The sequence below is a fragment of the Phocoena phocoena genome, chromosome 19, assembly GCF_963924675.1.
Source record: "Phocoena phocoena chromosome 19, mPhoPho1.1, whole genome shotgun sequence".
Lineage (NCBI taxonomy): Eukaryota > Metazoa > Chordata > Mammalia > Artiodactyla > Phocoenidae > Phocoena > Phocoena phocoena.
In genome coordinates this window covers 17,901,138-17,917,413 of record NC_089237.1, presented here as the reverse complement: position 1 = coordinate 17,917,413, position 16,276 = coordinate 17,901,138, and the positions used below count along the sequence as shown (strand labels likewise).

The 16,276-nt window shown below is 61.1% G+C and overlaps 2 protein-coding genes across 2 annotated transcripts; one reads left to right on the top strand and one right to left on the bottom strand.

Annotated features, from left to right (window-relative positions):
* The first annotated feature begins 331 nt into the window (after positions 1 to 331).
* Positions 332 to 4,350, top strand: GRN (granulin precursor). The gene is made up of 12 exons (XM_065896920.1): positions 332 to 470; positions 595 to 720; positions 838 to 922; positions 1,380 to 1,492; positions 1,589 to 1,724; positions 1,846 to 1,940; positions 2,182 to 2,305; positions 2,578 to 2,675; positions 2,767 to 3,012; positions 3,249 to 3,461; positions 3,562 to 3,792; positions 3,883 to 4,350. Exons 1-12 carry the CDS (start codon positions 333 to 335, stop codon positions 4,018 to 4,020), a joined length of 1,743 nt encoding a protein of 580 aa, XP_065752992.1. The 5' UTR covers position 332; the 3' UTR covers positions 4,021 to 4,350.
* Positions 4,351 to 4,973: 623 nt separating this feature from the next.
* On the bottom strand, positions 4,974 to 14,247 carry FAM171A2 (family with sequence similarity 171 member A2). Its single transcript, XM_065897863.1, has 8 exons — positions 14,130 to 14,247; positions 10,581 to 10,808; positions 10,260 to 10,352; positions 7,783 to 7,941; positions 7,524 to 7,703; positions 7,307 to 7,423; positions 7,059 to 7,185; positions 4,974 to 6,459 (listed from the first exon to the last, which is right to left on the bottom strand). The coding sequence occupies exons 1-8, from the start codon at positions 14,245 to 14,247 to the stop codon at positions 4,974 to 4,976; spliced, it is 2,508 nt and encodes an 835-aa protein (XP_065753935.1).
* Positions 14,248 to 16,276: the final 2,029 nt, after the last annotated feature.

Sequence of the window (16,276 nt, the reverse complement as noted above, 5' to 3'; positions counted from 1 at the left end):
CTCCTGACTCTCACATACCCACGTCTCTACACACTCAGCCACAGAGACTCAGGTGTTAGGCCGCATGTGGGGACACAGATTCACACCCATGCTCATGCCAGCATTCATGCTCATGGGTGTACACGCGCCGGTGCACGTGTGACACACACACAGGACACACGTAGGAAACTGAATCTCAGGCCCCGCATCCTTCTTCCTGTCTGGACAGGGTGTGGCTGGGGAGGCTCAGCTAGGCCTGGGCCTGGGGCGGGGGGAGTGACTGGGCCCAGAATCGAGGGTGGCCTGGGCTTCAGCTGGTTGCCGAATGCCTCTAGGGATTTTGCAGGTGGACCATGTGGACTCTGGTGAGCTGGGTGGCCTTAGTGACAGGGCTGGTGGCTGGAACACAGTGCCCAGACGGTCAGCTCTGCCCTGTGGCCTGCTGCCTGGACCTGAGAAGAGCTACCTACAGCTGCTGCAATCCCGTTCCGGTGAGTGCCCTTCGGCCCAGGCAAGAGCTAGCAGCCTGGGATTTCCCAAAGGTTCATCTTGGATTGGCCAGAGGAGGGGGCCGGGCTCGGGTCCTTCGGTTTATCCCTTCCTCTCGCTTCCCAGGACAAGTGGCCCACGGCGCTGAGCCGGCATCTGGGCACACCGTGCCAGACCGACGCCCATTGCTCGCCTGGCTACTCCTGCGTCCTCACTGTCTCGGGGACCTCCAGCTGCTGCCCGTTCCCAGAGGTGAGGGTGCCATTAGGTCGATGGAGGGCTTGGGTCTGCGTTTACACTTTTCCTGCACCCTCTTCCCACCCTCAGGGAAATGGGCCTAGCCAACGAAGGCATCTCTGTGACCCACAGGCCGTGTCATGCGGGGATGGCCACCACTGCTGCCCCCAGGGCTTCCACTGCAGTGCTGACGGGCGGTCCTGCTTCCAAAGATCAGGTGAGCCAGATGGGCAGCACATAGAGCCCGGAGCACCCAGGAGTGCAGCCAGCTGGGTGACCTTGATTCCTGCCCTTGTGTCCTCATTCACGTGACATCTATACTAAGCAGCCCCCCTGCTCTGGAGAGAGGGGCAGCACGGGGCCGAGGAGGGGTCAGGAGAGAATGTAAGACTCCAGACCCACGGCCAAGCATTGTGTGGGTGGGGAGAGGCCAAGCTGGCCTGGTTTAAGGCCTACCCAGTCAGTGGATGCCTCTGCCCTGTGCCATATTGCTGGGGCAAGGACTGGCTTGGGGGACAGTGGGTTAGGAAAGCCTGGGGGAGCCCTGAGCCCTAGTGCCAGCCCCCGAATCCTCCTGTAGCTGGGCCTGCAGGATCTGGTGCCAGCAGCTCCTTGAGTGGTGGGAGGAATGACCTTCACTGACTGGGTGGAATCCTGGGTCATCCCGTCCACAGATACCAAGCCCTTGGGTGCCGTCCAGTGCCCCGACAGACAGTTCGAATGCCCCAACTCCTCCACATGCTGCAGTATGCCTGATGGCTCGTGGGGATGCTGCCCCATGCCCCAGGTACAAGTTTGGGAAGATGGGGGGAGGGAGGAGGGCAGTGGGGGCAGAGGAAGGGCTGGAGGGAGCAAAGACATAGTCAGGGCCATCTCTTCTCAGGCTTCTTGCTGTGAAGACAAGGTGCACTGCTGCCCTCATGGCACCTCCTGTGACCTGGCTCGTGGCCTCTGCCTCACGGCCACAGGCACCCACCCCCTGGCAAAGAAGATCCCTGCCCAAAAGACTAAAAGGCCAGGTAAGGAGGTGGGAGAGTGTCGGGGTGTGAGCTGGGAGCGAGGAGAGGCCTCATCTAACTCCTAGCTGGGGAGACATTCCCCTCCACCCTGGCTGCCCCTCACCTTTCTCTCTCCTTCCAGTGGTCTTGTGCCCAGATGCACAGTCCCAGTGCCCTGATGGTTCTACCTGCTGCAAGCTGCCCAGTGGAAAGTATGGCTGCTGCCCGATGCCCAGTGTGAGTGAGGGGCTGTAGCCAGTTGGGCTGTGCGTCCACAGCCATCTGGCCTGGACACCTACCTACCAGGCAGGGACTCCAAGGGGTGGGGCTAGCTGGCTGGTGGCTGGCTGGGAGCCTGGCTGCTCAGGACTCATGCCACCCCCTAGTGGGGGATTGGGGCAGTGCCAGCTGTCGGCCTGGCTGCTCCCTGAGCTCTAGGGAGACTGGAAATCCCAAAGACCACTTCGCCCTCACCCAGGCCATCTGCTGCTCCGACCACCTGCACTGCTGCCCCCAGGACACTGTGTGTGACCTGATCCAGAGTAAGTGCCTCTCCAAGGAGAACGCTACGGACCTCCTCATCAAGCTGCCCGCACACACAGGTACCGGGGGAGGCGGCAGACGCCGCCATTCCACCTGCACCATGAGGAGTGAGCAGAAATGGGGCTGGGGACTGATGGCCGCACGGAGGGGCCAGGGCAGGGACAGCCCCCTTTTGTCCACATTGGGCCTCGCCTTAGGATCACTGCCGGGGTGGCCTGAGCGGTACCCTCCATCCTTCACATCCGGTTCTAGCTGTGGGACTGACAAAGGGAGGGCACCCCCGAGGGTTCCCAGCACCACTGCCGACCCATCCTCCTTGCCTGCCTCACAGTCCGGGAGGTGAAGTGTGACATGGAGGTGAGCTGCCCCGACGACTACACCTGCTGCCGCCTGCTGTCCGGGGCCTGGGGCTGCTGCCCTTTTGCCCAGGTACCGAGGAGCGGTGAGTGGCCTGGGCTGAGCAGAGGGTGGCAGCCAGCTAGGCCCCCCAGGCCCACCGTCCCCTCTCCCTCCACCCTAGGCTGTGTGCTGTGAGGACCACGTGCACTGCTGCCCGGCTGGGTTTAGGTGTGACACAGAGAAGGGTACCTGTGAACAGGGGGCCCGCCGGGTGCCCTGGATGAGGAAGGCCCCAGCCCACGTCAGCCTGCCGGACCCCCGAGCCGTGGAGAATGATGTCCCCTGTGATAACGTCACCAGCTGTCCCTCCTCCAGTACCTGTTGTCGACTCACGTCTGGGGAGTGGGGCTGCTGTCCTGTCCCAGAGGTGCACGGAAAGGGGGAGAGTATTGGGGGGAGGGACGGTGTCTTGGCCTGAGCACATGGCCAGGCTCCTGTTGCCTCGCTCTCCTGCCCTCTGCCTGGCCCACGGGTGGCACCAGCTCAGTCAGTCATTCCCAGCTGGAGGAGCTGTGAGCAGGAGAGGCAGAGTGGAGGCAGCGGCGGCTCAGCGCTCCGTCCCATAGTGGCTTCCTAGACCACCCTTTTCTGCCACCTCCCCAGGCTGTCTGCTGCCGCCAGGGCTACACGTGTTTGGCTGGGGGGCACTGTAAGAGAGGGAACAAGGTGGTGACCGGACTGGCCAAGTTGCCTGCCCGCCGGGCTTCCCTGTCCCACTCCAGAGACATGGGCTGTGACCAGCACACCAGCTGCCCGGTGGGGCAGACGTGCTGCCCGAGCCTGAGCGGGGCCTGGGCCTGCTGCCAGTTGCCACACGTGAGTGCCCACCTGCCTGCTTCCAGACAGGACAGGGGAGTCCAGTCCCAGGTGGGGGGACGTTAGGTGGTCGAGAGTGTAATGCCCCTTTGTCCCCCAGGCCGTGTGCTGTGAGGACCGCCAGCACTGCTGCCCGGCTGGGTACACCTGCAACGTGAAGGCCCGATCCTGCGAGAAGGAGGTGGACTCTTCCCGCCCTGCTGCCCACCTGGACCGCGGCCGGCACGTGGGTGTGGGGAACGTGGACTGTGGGGAGAGGCACTTCTGCCACGATAACCAAACCTGCTGCCGAGACAGCCGAGGGGGCTGGGCCTGCTGTCCCTACCGCCAGGTCAGTGCCACCCCCCGCCCTGGGGCCGGGTGTGGGCCTGGGCCGGGTCCTGCCACGCGCAACTCTTACCCCCCCACTCCCACCATCCAGGGCACGTGTTGTGCGGACAGGCGTCACTGCTGTCCCTCTGGCTTCCGCTGTGGGGCCAAGGGCACCAAGTGTTTGCTCCGGGAAGCCCTCCGCTGGGACGCTCCTCAGAGGGACCCGGCCCCGAGGCAGCTGCTGTGAGGAGGGACTGAGGACTGAAGACACTCCGCGGCCTTTGAGACCCTGCTCAGAGGGTGCCCACTGCTCAGGCCTCCCCAGCACCTCTCCGCCGCCACAGTCTCCCAGACCCCCATTTCTGAGTACCCCTGTCACCCTGGGAGGCGGGGCCTCAGTCTAAGGCCCTCCCTATCCCAACGAGGGCTGTGGCAAAAGCCACGTTTCCAGCTGCCATCCCCTCCCCCCATTTCCGTGGACCCTGTGACCAGGTGCTGTTCCCTATCCACAGGTGTGCGTGTGTGTGTGTGTGTGTGCGCGCGCGCGTGCGCGCTGCAGTAAAGTTTGTACACTTTCTTAACAGTGTCTGATTTGGCCACCCTGCCTGCCCTCCCCAGGGGGCCCTGGAGCCAGGGCCCCCATCCAGTGTCCACATTTCCCCCCCCTCACAGAAAGACACACAGAAGTTTATCTCACCAGTTTTATATTTGCTGTTGCCCACAGCGATCCCATCACATTATCCCCTAGTCCCCAGAGCCACCCCAGCCTCCAGCCCTGTGACATCGTAGCCCAGAGGTGGGCTAGTCCGCAAGCGGCACCCCCTCCCCTCCCAGGGGTCCACTAGAACGCCCCTCCCTTCCCAGCCCTCACACTAGCAGCTGAGGCCCAGGTGCCCCTCCTGCTTTCCCACAATAGAGCTTTCTATGTACAGCCACGTTTATACAGGCACTGCTTCCCCCCCCCACCCAGCCCTCCTTCCCAGCACCTCCCGTCGGGGGTCTGGACTCTCACCTCCCACTCGGAGGCAGACACGGGTCCCTCCCAAGACATTACCCAGCACATACCAGCGGACAGCTCCGCAGGCCCCCGGGCATCTTTCCAGGCCGGGGCTGGGGGCTAAGGGCGAGGGGCCCCGCGGCCCCCCGGAGCACGCACCCTGGGGGCGGGCCCGGGCGGAGGAGGCGGCGCCAGGCCGGGTGCTACTTGACGTTGAACACCATGAGCGGCCGCTCCTCCCGCCGCTGCCACGGGCTCTTCTTGTCGCCCGCCTCGTCGCTCACTTCCGCCCCCAGCTCGTCCTCCGGGCTGGTGAGCGAGTCGCGCCGTAACTCGCTGGCGCTGCTGCGGGAACTGTCCCCGCGGCTGCGGCCCCGCCCCCGGGGTACCGTGGCCGCCCGGCCCTCGGGCGCCGCCACCTCGTCCAGCAGCGGTGTCAGCGAGTTGTCCTCCGGGGAGCAGAGGCCCGTGCGGCTCTCGCTGCTGCTCGGCTCCGTGTCCTCGCTGAGCGCCAGGCGCGGGGGCGCGGGCGGCGGCGGCGGCGGAGGCGGCGGTGGCGGCGGCGGGGCGGCAGCAGGAGTGCGCTCCCGCTCCTCCCGCAGGGGCCGCCGGCGCGGCGGCCGCGCCTCGTGCACGTCGACGCCCGAGTCCAGGCTGGCATCGGTGCTGCGGCCGCCGCCGCCCGCCTGCAGGTCGATGTAGGAGTGGCGCACTTGCGAGTTGGAGCGCCCGTCGAGGGACACGAACCAGGCGCGCGGGTGAGGCTTCACGCCCAGTTCGAGCAGCTTCTTCTCGGTCAGCGCCTGCAGCTCCCCGTTGAGCTGCGCCATGGTCGACTCGTTGAACAGCACCGGGATGGTGACCGAGCCGCTGACCGGTGCCGAGCGCCCACTCCCCCAGCCCTCGCTGCCGCCACCCCCGCCGCCCTCGCCCCCCGCGCCCGAGTGGCCCGGCATCAGCGGGCGCTGGGGGTCGGGCTGGGGAAAAGGGCGCGCCGGGCCGGGGGCCGCGCCCTCGGGCGGGGCCGGCTCATCGCTCGCCCCCGTTGCGCCCGCCTCGCCGCCGAGGCGCACGTAGTGCGCGGGGATCACCAGGGTGGGCATGACGTTGCGGTAGACGCTGTCCTTAAGGTGGTCGATGGAGCCACAGAAGATGAGCTGCCCCGCCTGGCTGAGCGACGGCGGCCGCGCCAGCTGGTCCACCGACTGAGACAGCAGGAAGTCGGGGGTCTTGCTCTCGGCCGCCCCCTTGTGGCCCAGGTAGTGCTCGAAGGGCGGTGGCGGCGAGGGCGGCTCCTGCAGGAAGGCCGCGGTCCCCGGGGGGCCCCGCCGGTACTCCTCCAGGCCTGGCTCCAGCCCGCCGGGACCCTCGACGGAGCGGGCGCCCTTGAGCCCGGCGCCCTCGCCCCCGCGGGCACCCGCAGGCTCGGCGGCTGGGCGGCCGGCGGAGCGCGGCTTGGCACGGAAGAAGTCGTCCCGGGAGGCGGCCAAGTCATGGGAGCTGGAGAAGGCTGAGTGGAGGGGGCCTGGAGGCGGAGCCTCGGGATCCCCCGACGGGGCTGGCTCCAGGGGTCCCCCACAGATGAGATGCAGCTGGGACATAGAGGTGGCCTGGTCTCGTCTGTTACCGTCAGAGGGCCCGGAGAGCTGCAGCTTGCGGTGCTGTTGCCTCGGCTTCAGGCAGCGCCTCCTGGAGACAGGGGGCAGAGCGGGACCGTCAGGAAAGGGTGGAGGCCAGAGCAGCTCCCTAAACCCGCAGTTGGAAGATGGGGGATGGATATAGTTGGAGGGGTGGGGACAGTGCCTGGGACTCAAGAGAGAGGTTGGGGGGCCCAGATGGGTTCTGGGAGAGGTGTGCGGAAAGAGCTTGAGAGTCTGGGGGGGGAGCAGCCAGCAGCTGTGCCCATTTGGGCCTCCCTCGGCATAAGCTGCACTCCTTGGGACATAGCAGGTGCAGTGAGAGCCGGGGAGAAGCACCTAAGCTTACCCAGGGGCATGTGTGGCCTGAGGACCCCTGAAAGTGAGGGCTGGGCGGTAGAAGCAGCTGCAGAGTGTCCCTGGAGGGGCCTGGCCTGCAGCTCCTGCTTCCTCTCTCCCGTCTTTCGGTCTTTGCATGTGCATATGCAGTGCTTTCCTGTCGGGCCTTGAGGATCGAAGTTGTGTTTTATGCATCTCTGGGGCCTCGAGCACCCAGCACAAGACCAGGCATGGAGCTGGCCTCAGTCAGTGCCTGGGATGAGAGGAGGCTGGGGGATTGGGAAGCAGTCGGAGGGGATGCGGGGCACTCACCGGCAGTAGTAGATGAGCAGACACAGCAGAATGAGCACCAGCAGGGCCAGGGCCGCCAGGATGGTGAGCAGGAAGATGGTGTGGTAGGTGCCGACGTCCTGGAGGCCCGACGTGATGGTGACCAGCCCTGTGCGGGGCAAGAGCTTAGCATTCCCAGGTGTGGATGTCCCTCCTGCCGTTCAGAAGGAGGCCACTCTCCCAGCCTCCCTTTCTACCACCCACCACCCCTGCTGTCCCCCCACTCTCACCAGCCGTGGGGGAGGCCATGGCAGCCGCCCAGTACCCCAGCTGAGGGGAGATGAAGGTCCAGTAGAGCTGCCGGCCTTCCTTCCGGATCACACCAGTGCCATTGCGTACCCACAGCCCTGGGAGAGGCAAGGGTTTCATCAAACTCAGTGTCCCCCCAACTTAAGTCCTACTTTCTTTCCCCAAACTCTAGCACCTGCACCTCCTTGAGGCACTCACCACTCTTGGGGTCGAACCTCCAGGCTGGAATGCTGGTGCCCACGGTGAGGGCACGAGGCCCCGAGGGCACAGGCAGGGACAGGTGAATGGGGCCTGAGAGCGGCACCTCTGTCCCATTACCTGCCAGCAGGTGCACGCTCACAGCAGCCACGGGCATCAGCTCCAGCCAGGAGCCATTGCCTGCAGGAAGGGGACACAAGGGATGAGGGCTAAATCCTGGTGGGGGGAACATCCCTTCCATGGCTGGCACCCAGCATACCTGAGCTGGAGGCCTCCGTGCCCAGGAAGGCAGGGAAAGCCCACATTTCATGCTGGGTGCTGGCAGGCGTGAGCGAGGCCCAGAGCTGGCTGTAGGTAGAGCTGACAGGTAGGCGGGCAGCCCGGCGCTGGAACTGCACCCAGGGCTGGGAGCGGGCACCTGGATGGAAAGAGGGGCTGCAGTGGCCTGGCCAGGGACAAGGGTCCCCAGGGACCAGAGCAGAAAGCAATTATCTAAAGAGAAGGGGAGCCAATGGGTTAGGCCACTTGGGAAGGCCACGAAGGGTGGTGACTTGGGGAGAGAACTGGGCAGGCTTAGAATGATAACCTAGAAGGGACATGGACCTGTAATCTTCTGGTCCTGGCTGTGTGACCCCCGAGCAAGTTACTTGCTCTCTCGGAAACACTCTTTCCATGTTAATTTATAAAATGACGAGGTTCAGGTCCTCAAACAACTATTATCGCCTCCTGCGTGGCAGGCACCGTGTTAGGTGCTGAGGATACAAAGAGGAATAAGATGCAACTTACAATTCCCTGCCTTCAAGTTCACAGTCCGGTGCGTCACTGTTCATTACGGTACCCGTTAGAGCTTCCTGCTACGGATGGAAGTGTTCTGTGTCCTGCTGCCTGTAACAGTACCCACTAGACACGCAGGGCTGTTGAGCACTTGACACGTAGCTAGTGCGACTGGGGAACTGCATTTATTTTTAATTCTAAAAAGTTTAATGAACTTTTAATTTATTCAAATGTAAACAGCCACATGTGGCTACTGCATTTGACAACTTAGGGTGTGTGTGTGTGTGTGTGTGTCTGTCTGTCTGTCTGGCTTGGAGCAGAGCGGATGTATAAACAGTATTCCAATATAATATGGTAATAGCTAACATTTATTAAGCTTTAAGATATGCTGGCACTGTTCTAAGCAGGTTACTTATATTAACCCCTGAAATTAGCACAACAGTCCCTGAGGTAGGTGCCTTTATTATCAGCCCCATTTTATAGATGCAGAAATGGAGGCGGGAGAAGTTCAGTAACCTGCCCAAGGTCACTGGAGCCTGATTGAAGCCCAGGCAGTCTGGTGCCAGGGCCCCTCCTCTCACCCACCGTTCCATCCTGCCTCGGTGGTAAAATAGCGTGGTGCAAGGGGAGCTTGGCCTGCCCAGCTTGGGAATGCCCTGTGGAGCCCTGCAGTGTGAGTAAGAGTCAGCCGGGAAAGAAAGCGGAAAGGGACTTCCAGGAGAAAGGCCCAGGGGCACGAGGCGGCTTGCTGGTCGGGGCACTGCAGGTGACTGCGCCAGGCCCTGGAGGGCGCTGCCAGCTTTGTGAAAGAGTCTAGGCTTTCTGCCAAAAGCAGTGGGAGCCGTGGGAGGGTTTAAGCTCGGGTTCGTTTGGCATTTTAGAAACCTCCAAAGACATCTTAGAAGCCTCTGGTTCAGGATCAGAGAGAGGAAGAGCAGCAAACCAGAAAAGTAATTGGGGACAAGGGCTCAAGATAAGAATATAAATTGGGGAGGGGAGGCTCTCCCTCCAGAACCCACAGTGGCTCCCTAGTACTAGCCAGATGGAATTTACCCTCTGCCTGGCTTCGTCAACCAGTCTGCACCACGTCCCCATCCTGCATAGCCAGACCAGAGCATCCCCTGCACCCTCACGGTCCCCTTCTGCCCCTGCATCTTGATTCCTCTCCAGCAAAGGTGCCTTTGCTCCGCCTTCAACTCCCGAGTTCCCGCGTCCCACAGCTCCCTTCGCCAAATCCCCTCACCCTGCTATTCTCCCACGTGAGGGTCCTCTCAGTATTGAAAGCAGCTGCCCTCCGCCCCCCTGCGCTGCCTGATCTGTAATTATCTCAGCGTTTGCAATGCTCTGTCTGTCTTCCTAGTCGTCGGGGAACTCCACCAGGTGGGGGGCCGCTCTGCTCTTCCTTACCATTATTCCCCAGCACCGGAGACAATGCCTGGCACAGCACAGGTGCTGCAGGAAGTATTGGTTGGGTGAGACCAAAAGCCTGGTGGGTGGACAAGGGCCACTGTGGGATTGCTCCAGTCCTTGCACTTGATAGGTGTTCTATGCCTGTGGAATGACCCTGGCTTCTGACATAGCCAGGCACCCAGTAGGTGCACAAGAAATACGTGTGGATCCACTGAAGATAAGGCGGCAGGAAATGGGAATTCTAATGGTAGGAGTAGAGGGAGAATAGAAACCACGAGAAGCCCCAGTAACAATCAACATTTATTGACCACCTTCTATGAAGTTTTTCACATGCTTGATGATATTTAATCCTCACCTAAATTTGACGATGTAGATACTATCAATTGTTCACATCTTACAGACGAACAAACTAAGGCTCAGAGAGGTTAAGTGATTTGCCCAAGGGTACCCAGCTAACATGTGGCAGGCGAAGTTCTCTATACCCAGTCAGGGAGAGGGAAGAGGAGCTGGTGTGGGCGGAGGGGTGGGGGAGTGGAGAGCGGGGAGTCTTACCAGGAGAGCCCAAGAGGATGTGCACCAGGTCCTCATAGAGGATGAGGGTGGCCGGCCGCTCGGGCAGCAGGTAGAGGCTGACTGACGCGTACACTGCAGGAGGGATGGTCTGTCAGCTCCAGAGAAAGCCCCCCCCTCCCCTAGGCTGGCACTCCCACCATCTGAATCCCAGTGGCTTCATCCTCCCTCAGCCCCCTGTGCATACCCCAGCCCAGGCAGCAGCTGCTGGAAAGCCTGCCCTCTCCGCCCCCAAGGACTATTTTGGGAAGGGGCTGATGAGGTCAGCTGCTCCCCACCCCCTCCAGCTGCCCCTGCACTCACGGGGCAGCTTGTCAACACGCCAGGGCACAGAGTTGGTGAGGAAGCCAGGGCGGGCAGCAGTGACCAGCACCCAGGTGCCCAAGCGGTAGCTGAGGGGCACTGTGGCCACGCCCTCTGAATCCGTGGTGCTGGCGGCCAGCAGCATCCGGTTCCCAAATACATCCACTGAGGCCCGGGCCAAGGGCACAAGCTCCCCGCTCACGTACACCTGCACCTTGATCAGAATCTCTGTGGGCAAGATGGGGTGAGGGGAGTGAGGAGGAAGGAGGAGGCATGAGAGAACTGGGCGGAGCCTCGAGATCAGAGGAGGGGGCTGTGGGTTGGGCGTGGCCTTGGGGCCCAGGCTAGACAAGGTATTATAAGAGCCAGCATTTAAAGAGCCCTCATTTAAACCTCACATCAGCCTGTGAGGTAGGTGGTACTATTAGCATATTTCATCAAGTCTGACACATGCACATTTTGACATTTTAACACTTCTGGACTCAGGCTACACCTATGATCGATATGTCATAATCATAATTGGCAGCATTTTTTTCCCTCTTTTACTGGCACATGAAATAAATAATGGTGTAACTTACAGTCAGTGATGTATTAGACTCGATGTCTTAGCCCATACGGAAACTGAGGCTCAAAGAGTTTAGATACTTGTACTACAGTAAAGTGGGAGATCTGGGATCCAAACCAGGGAGTCTGTCTCTAGACCCAAATTCTTAACCACTGGACCCTGTGGGGCTGGTGTCAGGGAGAGGAGAGGGAAGGAGGGCTGAGAAAGGCTGAATAACCGGAGAACCAGGGATCTGCAAGTGGAGAGGAGAGCGGTCAAGTTTCAGCCATTTGGAAGGGAGGAAGGGGGGTTGGGTCAGAGTTTGGGTTCTCAAGAAAAAACTGAGAAGGGGACACCAGCAGGTTGGCCATTCCTATCATTCATCCTCTGCCCAGAATCCTTTGCACACACCTGTTTCCCTTCGGATTTAGGGACTCACACAACCCCTAAGGCCAAACAAGTACCTCCTGACCCCTCCCCCTCACATGGACTGCCAGCCCCCTCCCAGCTGGTCAGCTACAGTCAGTCACCATGGCAACGCCCTCATTCCTCCCAGGAGATGGGCAGAGAGCTGGGGCCCTGGCAAGGGGAAGGAGATCTGGGGGGGCCGACCCAGGCCCAAGGGTAACCAGTGTGGAGGAGGCTGGGAAGGGAAGTCCAAGTCTTTCTTTCCAGCCACCCCTACCCCTGGCCTCAAGATGGTCTGGCCAGGTTGGCCTGCAGGTGTCCCGAGCTCAGATGGGATGACAGGGTAGGGACCAGCCTTGAGTTGTTCTCATGGATTCTGCAGGCAGCCTCTCTGATCCACAGCACCATCTACCTCTTCTCACTCAGCACAGCCCCTCCTCAAGAATGTGACTCACCCCTACCTTGCTGCCAATAATGGGAGTGGGTGTCGTGCCTGGAAAGGTACAGAGGCCTCAGTGTGGGGCCCAGGAGGGAGGTGGGGAGTGGGCTGGGTGCTAGACACAAACCTAGGAGAGGCCAGGTACAGGAGGAAGACCCCGGAGCCGAGGGCAGCAGGGCATGTGGAGGTCACGGGGCCTCACGGGTGGACATTCAACAGCGACAGGTGTCTTGTCTCAGGCTTTCAACCAACCCCAGGGCCAGCACCACGCCTGCCCTTGGCATCCCATCCAGCTGTTCGCCTGAGCCCACCTCCCTGTCGCTTCCCAGGCCAGAGCCCAACTTGGCGGGTGGCTGCACACACTCGAACCTTTCCTGCTTTCTGGTTCTCCAGGGAACCGGTAGCCTCCCCGCACCACCACCCCCTCTCCCGGCCACCCAGCAGGAATTTTGAGAAGCTAGAGGGGCCTGCCGACTCCCCACTCCTACCCCAGGCTAGGAGCAGCTGTATAGAGCAGCTGGGAAGACGGGACCCAGGAGTCTGGAATATGGTCATTTGAAGGAATGCCTTGGGTTCAAGGGCCAGAGCATTAGCAAAGGGGAGGGGGCTTAGGGAATAACACAGGGGTGGGCAGGTAAGGCCTGAGGAGGCATCAGTGCCAAGCTGGGGAGGGGGTGGGCAGGTGCCCTTCCCCCTTTCCCTCAACTTGGGCCCCCAGCTAGCGGCCTGGGAGAACCCCCTCTCCTGGCTCTATTCCAGCCAATTCCCTGGGCCACCTCCCCTGAGGTGCAGGTCATGAGGGAGAGGTTTCCTGAAAAAACAGGGCCTCTTCCTACCCATCAAAGCCTCCTCTCCTGCAGAGAGCAGGGAAGACTGAAGCCGAGGAGATCCTTCCCCATTCCTCAAAGCCTGACATTCCATACAGGATCCGCCTGTCCAGGCTTCAGCCCTGCCTCATTCCAGGAGGAAATCCGACCCCCTCCCTTCATCCGGACCCCACTTCCCTCATCCAACCTCCCCCCCCCCCCCCCCCCCCGGCTTTTCCTGTCAGCTCCTTGGTGGAAAGGCGAAGAGTGGAGAGCAGGGATGGGGCTAAGAGGCAGGAGTGGGGAGAACAGTGCCTGGGGTGCGTGGCCAGGGGCTGGGAGGCAGGCGCGGGCTGGAGTGGGTGGAGGCCCCTGAGAACCCAGGCGTCGGCAGGGAGTCACGGTCCGGCTCTCCCACCTCTCCCGCTACAGGAGCCCGCCCTGCTCCCACCTCACACACCCACCTGGGCCCGTGAGGCGCTGGGAGGGTCTCCTCCACTGCGATGCAGAGGTGAGATGAGGAGGGGGTGACCTGGGGGGGGGGCTGCGGACAGGAGTGGCTGGAGGCCTGCTGGACGGGGACCCAGGCACCTGCCCTCCCAGCCGGCACTGTCCACGGCCAGTTAGCCAGCTCAGCATGGCTCCGCCACCACAGCCCTGCCATGCGCCTTGAGCTGGGAATCACAACGTACCTCTTTTTCCAGACAGCCCCCCAACTGCAGCCCCTCCTCCATCATGGGCCCATCAGCGTTTCTTTGGTGCACCCCAAATTCTGAACCTGGGAGGCCGTCTGGGGGCTGTCAGACTCCGGGACGAAGAACCCCATTCGAGCAGCCGATCCGCCCACCGCCTCACCCACTCCCCCTCTCCCCTCCCCCCTTCAAACCCAGCTCTAGGCGCCCAGCCCCCGTCCGGGCCCAGGGTGGCAGCCGCTGCCTGGGCTCCCACCCAGCCGGGTCGGGAGCGAGGAACCCGCTGGGGGCTGCAGAGCGGGCGGCCGCCCCAGCCCGCCCCTGGGCGGGTGTCTTCGATAGACAATGGCTCAGGCAGCAGCGCCTCGCGGACCAGGAGGGAGAAAAACAAGGCGGGAGGGGGCGACGGCGCGGAGCCTGGGGACCCCCGCCCTCCCCATTGTGTCTCCCCGAGACCCCCGCCCGGCGGTCTCCCTCTCCCTCCCTCCTCTCCCCCGTAAGCGAGGACCCCAGGTCGCCTAGCTCCCCCCACCCAAATCCAGGGAATAGAACACCCCCCAATTCACGAGCGCCGCGAATAGGGGGCTGGCGGGCGGGGGCCCGATCGCGGGGGTGGGGGGCTCAGGCCCGCGATCACTGCCCCTCCCGGCCGACACTCACCCTGCGGGCTGGGGGACTCCGGCGGCGACTTGCCGGGAGCCCGGGAGGCGCCGCCGAGCAGCAGCCCCAGCAGCGGCAGCAGCCGCGCGAGGACGCTGGGGCCACTCGGCGGCGGCATCGCGGGGCTCGGCCCGGCCCTAACGGCCCATGGCTCCCGCCCGGCCCCGCTCGGCCGGCCCCGCTCAGCCCCAGTTCTGCGCCGCGCCGCGCGGCTCGGGCTCCCGCTCGCGTTCCAGCTCTTGCTGCGGCGGCCGCTCAGTGCGATTGTCTCCGCCAGGAGCCGCCGCCAGCGCCCCCTGCAGGCGGCGCCCCACCACGCGGGACTCCGGGCACCGCCCCCTCGCTGTCCACAGCCCACCCCGCAGCCCCCGCCGCGTGCCCAGAACCCCAGCTGCTAGGGAGTGTAGCGAATAGGGTCCAATCACAGGGGTTCTCAGAGTTCCTGAGCCCCGGAAATCTGTTGCAGAATTTTGAGAGGGAGAATGACTGTTGCTTACAACACAAAGGGTTGGTCGTAAGTGTCTCCTTAAACTGTAAGAACTACCCAGTTCTCTCCGCACAAACACCTGCTCAATGTTGGGGAGGTAGGGCGCAGCCCCCTTGGGAATCACCCAGTCTGGGTTCTCGTCTAGCTTCTGCCTCTTCTTGAGCCGTAAGCTAGTTACTTAATCTTCTGCTCCACAGCCTTCCTTTAAAATGAGAGTTGTAATAATCTCTACCTCGTGGGGTTATTGTACCAATTAAAAGAGATAATGACGTAAAGGGTCTAGCATGTGCTTGACTGGAGCAGGGGCACAATAAATGGTGCTACTGTTGGCCCAGCGTGAGGTGGGGGCTCACCACCGCCCAGGTAGTAGCAGATCCATCGCTGGGCAAACATAATGCTTGGAACCCCACGTTTGAATCCCACACTGGAAGCTTGCCCGGGCCCCAGCCAAGCGCTCTTTCTTCCCAGTTTCTGGTTGTCCTCATCATTCAACTTCTGGGTGGTCAAACCCTCATCTAATCTGGTTATCCCTCTCCCGGTTCTCTCTGGCTTGTCACCTCTTTCTCACAATATGGTGCCCTGTATAGGACTGGATGCTTAGGGCAAGGAACTCCGTCCCCCAGAGGTCAGGCTTTTCTCCTGGTTAGGTCCTGGTTGGGTCTCCTGACATAAGGACACATTGTTGTGAGCTTGTGAACAAAACCACCTTTCTTTCTTTCATTCTTTCTTTCTTTTCTTTTTCTTTCTTTCTTTCTTTCCTTTCCTTTCCTTCCTCCCTCCCTCCTTCTTTCCTTCCTTCCTTCCTTCCTCTCTCTCATTCTCTCTCCCTCCTTTTCTCTTTCTTTTATTCTTTCTCATAAATTTCCATCTTTTCAGATTTCCCAGTCTTATGTAACCAATTTTTTCACAACCTCAACGCAGGATTTAGCACTCATTCCTGGTGAATTTCATCTTGTTGGTTTCAACCCAACTTTACAATCTGTCAAGGCTGCCTTGAATCTGCTTCATCACCCATTGTATTGGAGCTGCCTCTCAGCCCCGAGCCATCTTGCAGGGTGAAGAGCAGCTTCGCTGCCTCCATTCAAGGGACTCATGACAATCACAGGCAGCGGAAGGATGGAGCTTTGGGACACCCCCATAGAGATCTCCTTCAGCTTTATCAAAATTGTTCGGTTTTAAATCTGAGTCTCTATCATTCAGCTCACATTTCTGTCTTGTTTATAAGGACAAATGCCAAATGCTTTGCTGGATCAAGATAAATTGCCTGGGGCCATCCAATTACAATGGTGGAGGGGAGAGGGAGTTTGGCTGGTGTTCAAGGATCACAGCTTACTCTTTTCCTAAATGGTCACAGTCACACAACTAGAAACCTGTTCTGGAACTTGCCATGCACGGATGTCAAATTGTTCTCTTCTTTTCAGAATTTACCTTTTACCCCTTTGGGTAAAGTCAAATACCAGCAGCTCTTGTGAGGTAAGTCTGTATACCAGTGGCTTCCCCCAACACTTAGCATCAAGTCCAAAGTCTTCCCCATGGCCACAGCCACCACCCCTGACCTCGTCTGGACCCCTCTCCTGCCTCCAGACCAGGGGCCTCCTTTCTTTTACTTGAATACATCAAGCCTGCTCCCACTTCAGGCCTCTTCATTGGCTGCTCTTTC

Excerpts from the sequence above, each read along its gene's own strand:
- FAM171A2 (XM_065897863.1), bottom strand. The coding sequence starts at position 14,247 with ATGCCGCCGCCGAGTGGCCCCAGCGTCCTCGCGCGGCTGCTGCCGCTG. Across the intron at positions 10,809-14,129 it reads GGAGTCCCCCAGCCCGCAGG|AGATTCTGATCAAGGTGCAG; the intron begins GTGAGTGTCGGC and ends TCTTGCCCACAG. Across the intron at positions 7,942-10,259 it reads CATCCTCTTGGGCTCTCCTG|GTGCCCGCTCCCAGCCCTGG; the intron begins GTAAGACTCCCC and ends CTTTCCATCCAG.
- GRN (XM_065896920.1), top strand. The coding sequence starts at position 333 with ATGTGGACTCTGGTGAGCTGGGTGGCCTTAGTGACAGGGCTGGTGGCT. Across the intron at positions 1,493-1,588 it reads GATGCTGCCCCATGCCCCAG|GCTTCTTGCTGTGAAGACAA; the intron begins GTACAAGTTTGG and ends ATCTCTTCTCAG. Across the intron at positions 3,793-3,882 it reads CCTGCTGTCCCTACCGCCAG|GGCACGTGTTGTGCGGACAG; the intron begins GTCAGTGCCACC and ends CCCACCATCCAG.